At 42.0% G+C, this 15,859-nt stretch overlaps 1 protein-coding gene across 2 annotated transcripts in view; it reads right to left on the bottom strand.

Annotated features, from left to right (window-relative positions):
• Positions 1–15,859, bottom strand: part of LOC141774890 (alpha-1,3-mannosyl-glycoprotein 4-beta-N-acetylglucosaminyltransferase A) — a 79,164-nt gene that overhangs the window by 14,039 nt on the left and 49,266 nt on the right. The window contains exons 11-12 of one of the 2 annotated variants that reach the window (XM_074647694.1): positions 13,194–13,387; positions 472–550 (exon numbers count right to left, since the gene is read on the bottom strand). In XM_074647694.1, the coding sequence (XP_074503795.1) occupies positions 472–550; positions 13,194–13,387 (273 nt within the window). Of the gene's footprint in view, positions 1–471; positions 551–9,905; positions 10,264–13,193; positions 13,388–15,859 lie in introns of those variants that run through there. The other variant, XM_074647695.1, reaches the window with a different exon arrangement.

Raw genomic sequence — 15,859 nt, 5'->3', positions numbered from 1 at the left:
GTGTTTCACCAGCAACCTGAAGCCTCTGGACCTCTGGACTCATCTGCTTTTCCTCTTATCTTCCACACAGTGTAACTTTACTCAAAGGTCACCCACGGCATGACCACTTTTCCCCTTTAGTGTGACAGAAGTGTCAACTGACACACACACACAGACCCACACACACACACAGAGCCAGAGGGAGGCAGTGGAGTGATAGCAGATAGCTCGGTGTGGTGGGTGTTTCCTGATGCCTTGCCACTCATTCCCGAGGCATCAACACCTGAGATGAAAACCAAGACCTGTTCGACGGCAGCAATGGAACCAATGAACACACACGCACGCACGCACGCACGCACGCACGCACGCACGCACGCACGCACGCACGCACGCACGCACGCACGCACGCACGCACGCACGCACACACACACACACACACACACACACACACACACACACACACATACACACACACAGAGGCAGGTTACTCACATTGCTAGGCAGCACTTCCACTGTGGTGTTGTTGAATTTATCTCCACTGGTCTCAATATTTCCGCTGCGGAACAGGTACCTGCAGTAGAGAAGAGACAGCCCAGGTGGAATGAGCCAGTGGACTGCCAGGATCAACATACAGTATACGGGTGTCAAACTCATTTTAGTTCATGGGCCACGTACAGTCCAGTCTGATGCCAAGTGGGCCGGACCAGTAAAAGCACTGCATAGTAACCTGTAAATAACAACACTTCAACATTTTCCCTTCCTGTTAGTGTAAAGAAGTACAAGTACATCCTGAAAACGTCCACAATTAATGAAAAATCAGTAATAGGAATAGAAGTGCATTTTATTGCAAAACTGGAATTAATGATTCATTCTGACTTTAAAAAGTTATACATTTGACTTAATATCAATAACTTTGGCTTACTATGTAAAAATTCGGACTTTTTTAAATTTAAAATCTGGACTTAATTTTTATAAAAAGTCATTAATGTGACAAAATATCTCAAAATTGTGACTTGAAAAATTAAAATCTCATTCTTTTGACATTTAAGATTCATAACTTTGAGTCGTATCTTTTAAGTTTGACTCCCCGAGTTTAAGTCAAGTCAAGTTTAACTTTATTCTCATAATTATGACTTCCTATGATAATTCTTACTAGTATCTCATAGTTTTGGTGTGAAAGGTCATTATTCTGACTTAGAAAGTCATACATTTGACTTAATATCAATAACTTTGGCTTATTATGTCAAAATTTTGACTTTTTCTTTTACTTAAGTTTTGACAAAGTATCTCAAAAGTGAGGCTTGAAAATGAAAATCTCATACTTCTCTGCCATTTTTAAATTTCTTGAATTTCCCTTGGGATCAATAAAGTTACTATCCATCTATCTCTCTCTCTCTCTCTCTCTATCTATCTATCTATCTATCTATTTATCTATCTATCACTGTGCAAAGTCATCCAGTGGACCGGATTGGACCCTTTGGTGGGCCAGTTCTGGCCCTCGGGCCGTATGTTTGACACCCCTGACAGGTGCATTAGGGCTAAAATACTATATCCAACTGTAACATCATTATTAGATGTGTTATATTGTCTTATCAAATTCATTCCTAAATAAATGACACATAAAGCATAATTACTGAAAATTACTGGGCCTGTGTCTGAAAACGGCCAGCTGGGAGCGCTTGAAAGCACTTTGGAGGCGCAGTGTTTTTTCAGCTGAGACAGTTTGGATGCGTCGGGTTGCTATGATACGGAATATCCGCAGAAGTAAACGACAAAGTAGAGTAGTTGTCCTGGATGAAGGACGGAGCCGCGGGTCTATGTGGGTTCATGGTAATTTTGTAGAGGAGGAAACATCTCAGAGTAATAATAATAATAATAATAAATGTATTTATATAGCACTTCTCAAAACAGATGTTACAAAGTGCTTCACAAGACAATAAAAGCAGATAAATAAAGTAAAAAATATGGTAACTGCTAAAACTGAACATAACCGAACATATCAATACTAATAGAAGTGGTAAAATGGTAGGACAAGTTGATAAATCAAATATACAGTATATATACATAAATGTGTATAAATGTATACATGCGTCCAGAAATGGATGTATACATACATATATTTATACCCAGTCTTATACTTGCTATCCTAAAAAAATGCATTTTCAACGTTTTTTACAAGTGGATACAGAGTTAGATGATCGTATCTCTATAGGAAGTGCATTCCACAGTTTGGGAGCCCTGACAGCAAAGCCTGATCGCCTCTCGTCACAAAATTGGACCTGGGAACAGCAAGAAGTAGCTGATCAGATGATCTCAGACCACGTACAGGCGTATAGGGTGTTAAGAGATCCATTATGTATTCTGGGGTCAGACCAAGTTGTGCTTTAAAAGTGAGTAATACAATTTTAAAATGTATTCTAAATTGTAGGGGAAGCCAGTGCAATGATGCCAGGACTGGTGTAATGTGCTCCCTTTTATTAATGCCCATTAGAAGCCTGGCAGCAGAGTTCTGAACCAGTTGTAGTCGTGAAAGTTGCTTCTGACTGAGGCAGGAATACAAGGAATTACAGTAATCAAGTCTAGAAAAAATTTAAGTATGTATGACTTTCTCCATATCACTGAATGACAGGAAAAGATTTTATTTTGGAGATTGTTCGTAATTTTAGAAAACAAGCTTGACAACTGTCTTGACCTGCTTTTCAAAGGTGAGATTGGAGTCAAATATGACTCCTAAGTTTCTGGCAGAGTGTGTGGCATAGGGAGCTAAGGAACCCAGCTTGTGTTTAAGCACTTCAGTTGTGCAGTCTGGACCAATCAATAAAACCTCTGTTTTATTATTGTTCAGCTGCAGGTAATTTTGATGCATCCATTCTTCAATCTCAGTTAGAGGCAGTTTTGCAGGGCAATGATGCTATTGGGGCAGTTTGGGATGATGGGCAAAAACAACTGTGTGTCATCTGCATAACAGTGATAAGACACGTTGTGTTTTTGCATTATATGACCCAATGGAAGCATGTAAAGTGAGAAGAGGACCGGACCTAGAATAGAGCCTTGTGGCACTCCGCAGGTGATGTGAGCCGAGGAGGACGAGGAGCTGCCAAGTATTACTGAGAAGGTTCTATTGGACAAATAAGATTTAAACCAGTTTAGAGCGGTACCTGTTATACCAAACCAATCCCTCAGACAGTTTAAAAGAATTTTGTGATCTATCGTGTCGAGGACCGCACTGATATCAAGAAGAACTAAAATAGAACAGAGCCCTGCATCTGCGTTTTAAAAGGAGGTCATTAGTCACTTTAAGGAGCGCTGTCTCTGTACTGTGTGTAAAACGAAAGCCTGATTGTAATTTGTCTAAAATACTATTGTCATTTAAAATGGAAGTTAACTGATTAAATTTTTTTTTTTCTAGAACTTCTTTTATAAAAATGGCAGTTTAGAGATGGGCCTATAGTTGGCCGGATCAACAGGGTCAAGGCTAGGCTAGCTGAAATACATGAAATACATGCTAGAAAAGCTGAAAGCTAAACTGTAATACTGTCAAAAGTGGTAAATTTGAATTTTCCTGAATAGGTGGAAAGAAGAAATGCTTTGTATGTATATCAGACAGATGAACTGCATTGCTAAACACAAAGAGAGACAGAGAGAGAGAGAGAGAGAGAGAGAGAGAGAGAGTAGTATGTGGGTGAAATAAACCTTTAAAACTATAAGTGCTTGGACAGAAATAGTATTTTCACTGAATGAATCTTTAAAATCTATAAGTTGTTACACAGAAAGTGGCATTTCACCCAAATACTACTCTCTCTCTCTCTGTCTCTCTTTGTGTTTAGCAATGCAGTTCATGTGTCTGATATACATTCAAAGCATTTCTTCTTTCCACCTATTCAGGAAAATTCAAATTGACCACTTTTGACAGTAATACAGTTTAACTTCCAGCTTTTCTAGCAATGTATTTCAGCTCTTAGCTTCTTCAGGTAATGCAGTTCAGCTTCCAACTCTGACAGTTGTACATTTAATCTTCTAGGGTTTTCAGCAGTGCAGTGCAATGCATTTGAGCTTGAACATTTTTAGGCAAGTCATCTCACATTTCTGCATTTTCAGCAATGCTTTGCAATAAATTTCAGCTGTCAGCATTCCCACGCATTTTCAGCAGGAAATGCATTTTCTAGTTACAAGCTGAGATGCAGGTGGGCAACCCACAGACCCTCAGGAGGGGGTTTGCTCATCTAAGTCAGCTATCTTCCCCACCCCCTTTTCTTTATTTTTTCTTTTCTTTTCTTTTTTTCTTTTAAATGGTGCCGTCATTGTGGGTTGTCGGCCTGGAGAACTCCAGCTCATGTCTATTATGCAGCATCAACCGCACACCAAGTAGACTTTCACTATGTGAAGTTGGCGAGGAAATTATGAATTAATAGTGTCGATGAATGGATTCCAGATTATGTCAAAGTCGGCGGTTTGTTTTTTTATGGAGGCAGATAATTTTTCCATTGATATGTAATCGATTAATAGATTTTTCCAAAGTGTAATATTGTTTTGTCTTGATTTCCAGTTCATGAGGATAGTTTTCTTGGTGATGGTTAGGGCTATGGAGAGTATTCTGCTGGATGTGTTGTTAAGGTTGGTGTTGGATATGTCTCCCAGTAAACAGAGTGAAGGGGAGAGTGGGATGTGGCAGTCCAGAAGAAGAGAGAGGTTGTCAGTGATGTCCCGCCAGAATTGTTTGATTGGTGTGCAGTCCCATGTGGCATGCATATAGGTGTCTGTGGTGTTTTGTGTGCAGTGCGGACAAATTTCTGATTCTGTAAAACCCATTTGAAACATTCTTTTCCCCGTGTAGTGTACTCTGTGAATGATCTTGTACTGGATGAGTTGTATGTTTGTGTTGGTTGATATAGAGAAGATGTTTTGGCAAATTTTGGTCCAGAAGTCGGCACTGGGGATAATTTGTAAGTCTTCCCATTTTATTGACGGGATGGATATTATTAGGTTGGATGTGGAAATGATCTTCTATATTTTAGATAGTAGCTTTTTTCTGGAGGTGATGTTAAACAATTCTGATGCTGGTGGGGGAAGATCTGAGTTAAATGCTTTAATGTTGATTTTTGCTTGAATAGATGATTTAATCTGTAGGAATTCTAGAAAGTGATTCTTCCCAATGCCGTACTTCTGGACCAAAAAAGGAAATGAGACCAGAGTATTATTTTGGAAGATGTTATGAGGTGTGGCTTTCTGTTCATTAAAAAGTCAGGATTGTTCCAGATCGGAGTGTGCTTGTGTGGCAGGTGACACGGACCGGGAAAGGGGAGGGGCAACCATGAGGGAGGGTTTGCCCATATAGGGCTACCTGCAGGCGGAACGTTGATTGTGGCATTGATTCAGGCCGGTGGAGTGAGGCACGTGCACACCTCTTTCCGTGTGGCAGGCAGGGAACGAAAGAGCAGGAACAACGGACCTGTTTCCCTGCTGCGTTGAAGGCGGCTGGTAGTCGGTAGGAAAGTAGATCGACGTACCAGGTATTTTAAAGTTTAGTTATGTAGTGTTTTAATATTTAGTTGACATGTATTTTAATGTATGATAATAAAGTGTTTTAAGATTACTAATATTTGTTTTCTCTGCAGAGCATCAGTCGGTCATTAGCTGCTCTTGCCGTGGGACTGTTTTTGTTTGTTTGTTTGCGTTTGTTTGCTTTAGGGCTTATTTACCGTCTAGTCCGCCCTGGCAAGTGAGCCGGTAGCGGGCAAAAAGAAATGGGTATTGCCCTTGGGGCGGACTAGTTTTCTTTCTTTATTTTTGTTGTTTGTTTTTGTTTGTTTTGTTTGTCTATCTGCCTGCTCTCCCACGGTGTATAACCGTACTCACGTTGAATCCCAGTCAGACAGCCAGGGCAGGCTTAAGGTGTGGGGTGGTTTCCAAATCGTTTGCAGTGAAATTAATCACGTGTGACTTATAGATGTGTGAATTCACTTAGCGTGTTAACGCCTTGATTTGCACTGTACCAGTGTGTAATTCAGCCCTGCCCTGTCTGTTCTACTGTACCTTGATGATGTGATCGTGTTCTCTTCCTCTATTCAGCAGCATTTGGAGAGGTTGGAGGAAGTTTTCTCTCGGCTACAGAAGCAGGGGCTCAAGGTCAAAGGCTCGAAGTGTCATTTCTTTCAGAGAGAGGTGAAATATCTGGGCCATGTACTATCAGCTGATGGAGTTGCAACAGACCCAGATAAGGTAGTTGCGGTGCGAGAGTGGAGGACCCCCACTAACCTGGCTGAGCTTCGATCTTTTCTAGGGTTTGCCAGTTATTATAGGCGCTTCATAGCAGGATTTGCAAAGATGGCTGCTCCTTTGCACCAGGTGGTGGTACAACTGAGTCAAGGTACAAAAAAGGGTAAGATTTTAGTGTAGCTGGGGTTAACACAGTGAGTAGTTTACAGTGGGGAATATGAATTGTTTAATTGAATTTATGTAATTAAAACTTCTATTTTGTTAAGATACTCCTCGACTTGTCATTCCTTAGCCAGCACTTGTGGTGGGTGTTACACTTGTTAGGTGAGATTGTGGTGTTAGTTATTTCGACTGATGAATGGTAGGTCTGAAATATGGAAATCGGTACATAGTGTTTGTTCTATATCTGTCCAGGAGTTGTCGGATTGGTTGGGATTGGTCCATTTGTGAATGTATTGCAGTTGGTTGGCAATGAAGTAATGGAGAATGTTTGGTGCTTCCAGACCTCCTTGAGCTTTGGGTTTTTGTAAAGTGGGTAGTTTGATTCTAGGGGTCTTGTTTTTCCAGTAGAATTTTGAGATGATGGAGTCTAAAGATTTGAACCAGGAGGGTGGGGGCTTGATTGGGATCATTGAGAATAGGTAATTTATCATTGGTAATATGGTCATTTTGATAGATGCGATTCTGCCTATGAGGGATATGGGTAGATTCATCCAACGTTGAAGGTTGTCCTCTACTGTTTTTTGAGAAGTGGGTTGAAATTGAGATGGACTAACTCTGACAGCCTGGGGGAAATGTTGATTCCTAAGTATGTGATATTAGCAGTGCGCAGGCAGGTGAGTGGTGTTGGAACTGCCACATCCCAACTATTAGGGCTGAGTGGGAGAATGGTGGATCTAGACCAGTTGATAGTGTAATCAGATATTTTAGAAAAAGTATTTATGAGGCGGATGGTTTCGGGTAATGAAGATGAAGGATTTTGTAAGTAAAGGAGAATGTCGTCTGCATAAAGGCTGATCTTGTGATGCATATTGTTTGTTTGGATTCCTGTGATGTTTACATTTTGACGGATGGCTGCTGCAAGTGGTTCGAAGAATATTGCGAATAAAGATGGAGAGAGTGGGCATCCTTGCCATGTACCCCTGTGCAAAGTGAAGCGTTGTGATGTTAGTCCATTAGTGGTGATCGTGGCCATTGGTGATGTGTACAAAATGATTCACCGAAACCAAATGTTTTTAATGTAGAAAATAAAAATACCCAATTTACTTTTTCGAATGCTTTTTCGGCGTCTAAAGAAACTATTGTTGTTGGTGTGTTTGTGTTTGATGTGTAATGGATTAAATTAAATAGTCTACGTAAATTATTGGATGAGTGTCTTCCTTTGATAAAGCCAGTTTGGTCTGAGTGGATGAGAGATGGAGTAACTGTTTCAATGCGTGATGCTAATGCTTTGCTAATGATTTGTGTGTCTGTGTTAATGACAGATAAGGGGCGGTAACTTGATGGGGAGGTGGGGTCTTTATCAGGTTTGAGTAAAAGAGAGATTATGGCAGTGTTCATGTCGATGGGAAGTTTGGATTTTTGTTTAATTTCAGTAGTTAATCTGTTGAAAATGGGGCCTAGAGTGTTCCAGAAGTGTTTGTAGAACTCAGCAGGGAAGCCCTCAAGTCCTGGTGATATATTGTTGGGCATGAGTTTGAGTGCGTTACAGAATTCTGTTATTGTAAATGGTTTGTCAAGTGTATTTGCTTGGTCTTCAGAAAGTTTGGGTAAATCAATATTGTTGAGGAATGAGTTAATATCTTCTTGGCTTGGTTTATGTATTGTTGAGTATGTTTTCAGGTGTTTGTACGGTCTTCCCTGCTGAGTTCACTATTGTTGAAATTGTTGTTGGGTTGGCCAGATATTTTTCCTGATTTATTACTGTATTCAAAATGTTTATGTCTGAGTATGTGTAGGAGGAATTGCGTTTTCTTGTTTATGTGATCATTCAGTCGGAGTTTGTATGTTCGTAAATCATTTAAAATTTGTGCTGTAGGATTATTTGTGTTTATGTTCTGTAGTTCTTTAATCTTTTGTTCTAAGTATATTTCCTGTTCCCTGTCTTTCTTTTTCTTGTGTGTGGAATATGATATAATTTGTCCTCTTAATACTGCTTTCCGTTTCCCAAAGTAGTGATGGTGCTAATTCCGGTGAATCATTTATGTCAGGGAAGGAGGCCCACTCTCTCTTGATGTAATTGTCAAAATCGGGGTCAGCCAGCAGAGATGTGTTAAATCGCCATCTGTTGGATGGTTTGTGAGGATGGTCAAAATTCCAGGTGAGGGAGACAGGAGTGTGGTCGCTGATGGTAATGGGGTTGCGTAATTGAGTTGCTGGTTAAAAAGAAGTCAATACGGGAGTAGGAGTGATGAACTGATGAGAAGAATGAAAACTCTCTAGCGGCCGGGTGTTTTAATCGCCAACCATCGCCAAGACGAAAATCACTCATGAACTGTTTAATGGTTTCTGTAGTTTGGCAGTTACGTGTGCTGTTTGGATTGTTAGACCTGTCGAGTGATGGGTTTATGACTGTATTGAAGTCTCCTCCGATTATTAATGGAGAGTCTGACAGATTGGAGAGAGAGGTGAAAAAGTTATGGAAAAAGGATGAGTCGTCAGTATTTGGTCCGTAGATGCATGCAATAGTGATAGGGCTGTTGTGTATGGTGATATTTATTATGATGAATCGTCCTTCAGGATCTGTGATGGTGTTGTTGTGTGTAAATGATATATTTTTGTGTATTAAAATGGCTACACCTCTTTGTCGAGAGTTGAAATGAGCGAAGAAGATTTGATTGAATTGTGGTGTTCTTAATTTATGAAAGTCAGATTCAGATGTGTGAGTTTCTTGAAGGAGGCATATATCTGCTTGTAATGTGTTTATGTGGTTGAATACTTTAAGTCTTTTTGCCTGTGAACCAATTCCTCGGATGTTCCAAGTTAAAAATTTAAGTGAGGTCATGGTGCCACGGTGTGTGCTGTTATTTGAATGGTGTTATGTTGTGTGTGTGTGTGTGTGTGTGTGTGTGTGTGTGTGTGTGTGGAGGTATATGCGTCTGGGTATGTCTGTGTGTAGGTGTGTGGGCAGATGGTCTTCCTTAGATGTGGAGCATGAGTGGACTGTGTGTGTGTGTGTGTGTGGTTGATATGATATGATACATGTATGGGATGAGGGGGTCTGGTATGAAGAGAGGGAGAGACAAATAAAACAGAGAGATGACAATAAACAAAGAAAACATAAAATACAAAGGCATAAACTTTACGTGTTAAGTGATGGTGAGACCAATGTGCATTTTTATAAACTGGAAAAACAAAGTTTGGAGACTTGTGTTTGGTGGATTATTTCTCTGTTGTTACAATGTTAATTGGCATTGTATTGCACATCGTTGGAAAGCCTGTTTATTTACCTTCGCAATGATGTCCAACTTGTAAGGATCATGCATTTGTGGGATGAGCAGCACAGCTGATTATGTGGGTAGCGCCCAAGAAAAATTTGACAAAATGCTCCGTCAATGGTAAACAGTGTATTCTCCTGTTGGTATTGACTCTTGTTTTGAGTTGTTTGGTGGATGATTGAACTCTCTATCAGTAACAAGGAACAAACAAGACATATTGGCTATTTTGCACTTTATTCATTTAATACACCGTCAGGAGCCTCAGTAGCGGTGGAAGACCCATACGCAGCCACAACAGCCTGGCACCTCCTCCTCATGCTGGTCACCAACCTGGTCACGCGTTGCTGTGGGATGGCGTTCCATTCCTCAACCAGGATTGGTTGCAGGTCAGCCAGCATGGTTGTGTTGGTCACTCTAACACGTACAGCACGCCCAAGCTGATCCCACAAGTGTTGAATTGGGTTGAGGTCTGGACTCTTGGCAGGCCGTTCCATTCTCTCATTGTGGAGGTAGTCTGTGATAACCCTGGCTCTGTGGGGGTGAGCGCTGTCATCTTGGAGGATGAAGTTAGGTGCCAGATTGTAGAGATATGGGATCGCCACTGGCTGCAGAATCTCATCCCGATATCTCCCTGCATTGAGATGGCCTTCAATGATGACAAGCCTTGTTTTGCCAGTGAGGGAGATGCCGCCCCACACCGTGACACTGCCCCCACCAAAAGCTGTTACTCCATCGGTTCAACAATCAGCATAGCGTTCTCCGCGTCGTCTCCATACTTTGACCCTGCCATCCAACTTTCTTGGACAGAACCTGGACTCATCACTGAACATGACAATCCCCCACATGTTCAGGTTCCATTGTCTGTGTTGTCGACACCAGCGCAAACGGGCCTGACAGTGAAGGGCAGTCATTGCAGGCTTCCTGGTAGCCTTATGAGAATACACTGTTTACCATTGGCAGAGCATTTTGGCAAATTTTTCTTGGGCGCTACCCACATAATCAGCTGTACTGCTCATCCCACAAATGCATGATCCTTACAAGTTGGACATCATTGCGAAGGTAAATAAACAGGCTTTCCAACAATGTAAAATACAATGCCAATTAGCATTGTAACAACAGAGAAATAATCCATCAAACACAAGTTTCCAAACTTAGTTTTTCCAGTATATATATAAGTCAGGATATAGTGAACTGAAGGGGAGCGAGAGAGAGAGAGAGAGAGAGAGAGAGAGGTTATGCGGGGAGGAGGGGGAGTTAGAAAAGCCATGGGGTAGTTGTTTTGCGCGGTAGAGTTTTCCATCTATGTATAGTTTGTCAAATGAAATGACCACTTTTTGTCCTTGTTGCATGTGTTGTTTTCTGAAATAGTGTTTTGCATCTTCTCGGGGGAATTGATCATTAAGTCCGAAGTCCGTGCCTTTAAGTTGTCTGCCTTGCCGTTGTACCTTTTGTTTTTGTTTGAAGTGTTCACATTTTGCGACTATGGGGCGTGGGCGTTTGTTTGTGGGTTTTTTGGATCCAATGCGGTGTACTCTGTGGAATGTGATGTCCTTAACGGTGTCCGAGGAGATTTTGAGGTAGGTGTCATGAAGTCCTTTATCAGCATCACTCTCCTCACGTACCAGCCGGCTACTTGTCAGTTACCTGCTAGTCTGTCTGCTGGACTCACTGCCTTTTGGACTTTTTGATCACTGTAAGCCTTTTTGAAAATAAATCCCTGAATTCATCCTCATCTGTCTGCGTTTGGGTCCAATGGTTTCCCTGCATTGCCATTCATGACAACGGGCACCGGTGCTAAATTATTAACAACCGTAGTATTGATAAGCCCCAACATTATCGGCTCTTTAATTGGTACTTTTTAAAGTTTTGGTCATTTGGTTATTTAAAAATGGTGGGTTTGTGCATGATGTCCCGTGTCGCGCTATGACGATTTTCTCTGACCACTAAGTGGTTTGCAGTGTTTCAACTCCACCTGCTAATATCGGCTCGGCTCACGTGGAACCTCGACTGAGCAGGTACCAGGAATGGAACGGTTCTACCGGTACTATCCACAACTTTTGATAATGGAAACACCAAACTAACCATTCTAATGTGTAACGAACTGAACTGAACTGAACTGAACTGAACTGAACTGAACTGATCTGAACTGAACTGAACTGCACTGAACTGTTTGGCGGAAACACAGCTTCTGTTCACACAAGCGCTAGCTCAGCTAATAGCGAACTGTTAACAAGCTCAAACAAAAACTGTCTGTATGTCGTCTGTTTAGCTTAGTTTGCCACGAATCTTAGTAAACTGATCAGCTGGCTGAGACAAAGCAGACCCTCCTCCCTCTCTACCAGCGGTACCATTACCTGTAGACACTGAGTCACATCAGCAGAGGGAGGAGGACAGAGGACAGGAGGAAGGACTGATACAGACTGACTGATGGAGGAGGACAGAGGACAGGAGGAAGGACTGATACAGACTGACTGATGGAGGAGGACAGAGGACAGGATGAAGGACTGATACGAACTGATGGAGGAGGACAGAGGACAGGATGAAGGACTGACACGGACTGATGGAGGAGGACAGAGGACAGGATGAAGGACTGATACGGACTGATGGAGGAGGACAGAGGACAGGATGAAGGACTGATACGGACTGATGGAGGAGGACAGAGGAGAGTTGGATGATGAGGAGGAGCTCCTGTGTCTACAACTTATAAGGTGATAATAGATGTGAGGTACTTGTCTGAACATGCCACCTCCCGGCTCTGTCCAATCAAACTTCCCGGTGCATAGTCACACGGCGCGTCTCTGCAGCTCTCTGTGAGCTCCACTAACCGTCTCTGTGGGAGCGCTGCACATGCTTTTCCACGGAAGTATAAACTAAGGCATGGCAATGCTCATGAAACACAAAGCACAACTATACAGTAGCAGCCGCAACTTTTCACAAGATAGAACGGAGTAACATTTGGAAGCTAGTTTGTTGTGTTTGACTTGTTTTTAGGTTACAAATACAGACTTGTGACACATCTTTCCTCTCACACAGGAAGAGAACATGTCAGCGGTTGCATCATCTCTAGGCTTTGTGGTGCAACTTGGTGTTTGAGATTGCCTGGTCTGTCCAATGGTATTTGCATGGTGTGTGGTACAAATAAAGATGGTGTCACAGCTGCATGGCCCTTTAGTTGATGAGGACAGAGGACATGTTTCCACTGTAAACAGTGACTTGAATAGATCCAAAACAAAAAGTCAAGAAATGCTGCAGCAGAACTGCACATCTACAGGTAGCTGACACAAAGGAAAGCATGGAAGCTGTGACTTAAACATTGGTGAGTGGAACAGGGTGTGCTGCCCATCTGTCACCTCTGTTTACATGTTCTCACTGATTGTATTCTGAATGAGGCGTCGCTCACAGCTACAGACAGAGGCAGTCTGCGTCATCATCCCTTATCTAGAAAACTGGACTGAAGAAAGCTGCATTATCTCAGACCCCTTTTCTACGTTTTCATGGATAATAAGATCTAAATGATACCAAATGCGTTTTGTCAACTTTAAAAACAAATGAATAACTGACCTGTAAATGTGGATTGGCTGGGTGAAGGTGAAGAGGATGTAGTCATCCTTGATGGGTGTTAATGCCCAGAAAAAGTCCTCTCCTGTGTAAGCCCGGGCCAGACTGTGCTGCTGGTAATGTTTCATGCTGCTGCTCAGCTCTGCAGCCGGGTTACTGTGGGCCTTGAACAGACTCTGCTTCCCAAAATCCTTATCCTGGAGGACACACACACACACACACACGCATGAACGCACGCACGCACGCACGCACGCACGCACACACACCCACACACACTTGTAATAACTCTGTTTACATCATGCTTTGATGGCAGCATTACCATCACAGAGACAACCATGATCCATTTGGCTTACGATTTAAGGAGGGCGATACCCTCTTGGTTCACATCATCAGTAAACATCTCCACACCTCTTTTACTCACACAGGAGGCAATCAGCTCAGCTGGCCCTGACATCAGGCTTCTTATCTTATCTAAACTCTGATCTACGTTTCACCAATGAATCTCTGACCTTCTAAATCAACTCTCTCCAGTCTGGCTGCCATGCAGAAGATCAGTGGTCTCCATCCTCTGCTTGTGAGAAGTGAGGAGTTCAAACTTTGGGAATGGAATTCAAAGGAGTCTCAAAAATAGCTGCGACTTCAGTCTCAACAAACAGAGATGATTTTTTTCGCATTTCATTGGACAGATGAAAATGTAGGTGAGCAGGCAGACTGGAAACACTGGTCCAATGTGATGTTTAAGGCTGGACCGACTAGTTCCAAGCTTCATTCATTACGTTGACATTGAAATGAATTTGAAATTGAATGCTGCACAGCTTCTTTTTTTGAATTGTCTATTAATTGTTTTCAAACCCGTATCTCTGCCTAGTGTCAGATAAAGATCAGGCTACACTCATATTAGTATGATACTATCAGTAGATTCCAGTGGTGGCTGTGTAGGATTGTTTCAGACTTGTGTGATCCAAACACAGATGTAATAATTTACAAAATTCACAACATGTTTTTATCTAACGATTACAAAATATTCTGCTTCAGTCCATATTTGTTTGCGTTTAGCCTTTGAAAAAAAACATTTTCACTACAGTAAAAAACTGTTTGCTCTCCCGCTCACTGACGAGTTCTATACATTAAAGAAAGTGAATTATAAAAAAAAGACTACGTCTTTATTCCAAACCAACTACTACATACTACTGACGACGCAGTACGCAGTACACAGTACATACTGAATACTACTGACGACGCAGTATACAGTACATACTGCATACTACTGACGACGCAGTATATAGTACATACTGCATACTACTGACGACGCAGTACGCAGTATACAGTACATACTACATACTACTGACGACGCAGTATACAGTACATACTGCATACTACTGACGACGCAGTATACAGTACATACTGCATACTACTGACGACGCAGTATACAGTACATACTGCATACTATTGACGACGCAGTACGCAGTATACAGTACATACTATATACTACTGACGACGCAGTACACAGTATACAGTACACAGTACATACTGCATATTACTGACGACGCAGTATACAGTACATACTGCATACTACTGACGACGCAGTATACAGTACATACTGCATACTACTGACGACGCAGTATACAGTACATACTGCATACTACTGACGACGCAGTACGCAGTATACAGTATACAGTACATACTACATACTACTGACGACGCAGTACACAGTATACAGTACATACTGCATACTACTGACGACGCAGTATACAGTACATACTGCATACTACTGACGACGCAGTACGCAGTATACAGTACATACTACATATTACTGACGACGCAGTACACAGTACGCAGTATACAGTACATACTACATACTACTGACGACGCAGTACGCAGTATACAGTACATACTGCATACTGCGTTCCTCAGTAGTATGCAGTATGAAACCGTTAAAGTGATGTATTTAGCAGTATGCTAGACGAGGCTTTAGCCTTCAAACCAGCTCTTAAAGCACTGGATAAAAAAACTAACTCGTTACTATTACAATATTAACGAAAAATACAACTTTGATTTAGTTGTTTATGTTCTGTTAGTTTACAAACAGGATCATCAACTTTGGTGGGCGGGAAATATAAAATATTGATCCACAACATTTACATTACTAAAACTGCTTTTTCAGCTCTAAACAGAGGACTGATCTCCCTCCAGATCTTAGAGGAATATGTTGTCTCAGCAGGAATCTCTCTGCCCCGTCAGAGGCTGCTCTTTCCCTCTCTTCTCTCTCCTCTTCCCTTTCCTCTTCCCTCTCCTCTTCTCTCTCCTCTTCCCTCTCCTCTTCCCTTTCCTCTTCTCTCTCCTCCTCTTCTCTCTCCTCTTCCCTTTCCTCTTCCCTCTCTTCTCTCTCCTCTTCTCTCTCCTCTTCCCTCTCCTCTTCTCTCCCCTCTTTCCTCTCCTCTTCTCTCTCCTCTCCTCTTCCCTCTCCTCTTCTCTCTCCTCTTCCCTCTCCTTTCCTCTCTCATTTCCCCTCTTCTCTTCTCTCTCCTCTTCCCTCTCCTCTTCCCTCTCCTTTCCCCTCTCCTCTTCTCTCTCCTCTCCTCTCCCCTCTCCTTTCCTCTCTCATTTCCCCTCTACTCTTCTCTCTCCTCTTCCCTCTCCTCTTCTCTCTCTTCTTCCCTCTCCTCTTC

Source organism: Sebastes fasciatus, chromosome 10, assembly GCF_043250625.1.
Source record: "Sebastes fasciatus isolate fSebFas1 chromosome 10, fSebFas1.pri, whole genome shotgun sequence".
In the NCBI taxonomy this organism is placed as follows: Eukaryota; Metazoa; Chordata; class Actinopteri; order Perciformes; family Sebastidae; genus Sebastes; species Sebastes fasciatus.
This window is presented reverse-complemented; position numbering and strand designations above follow the sequence as displayed.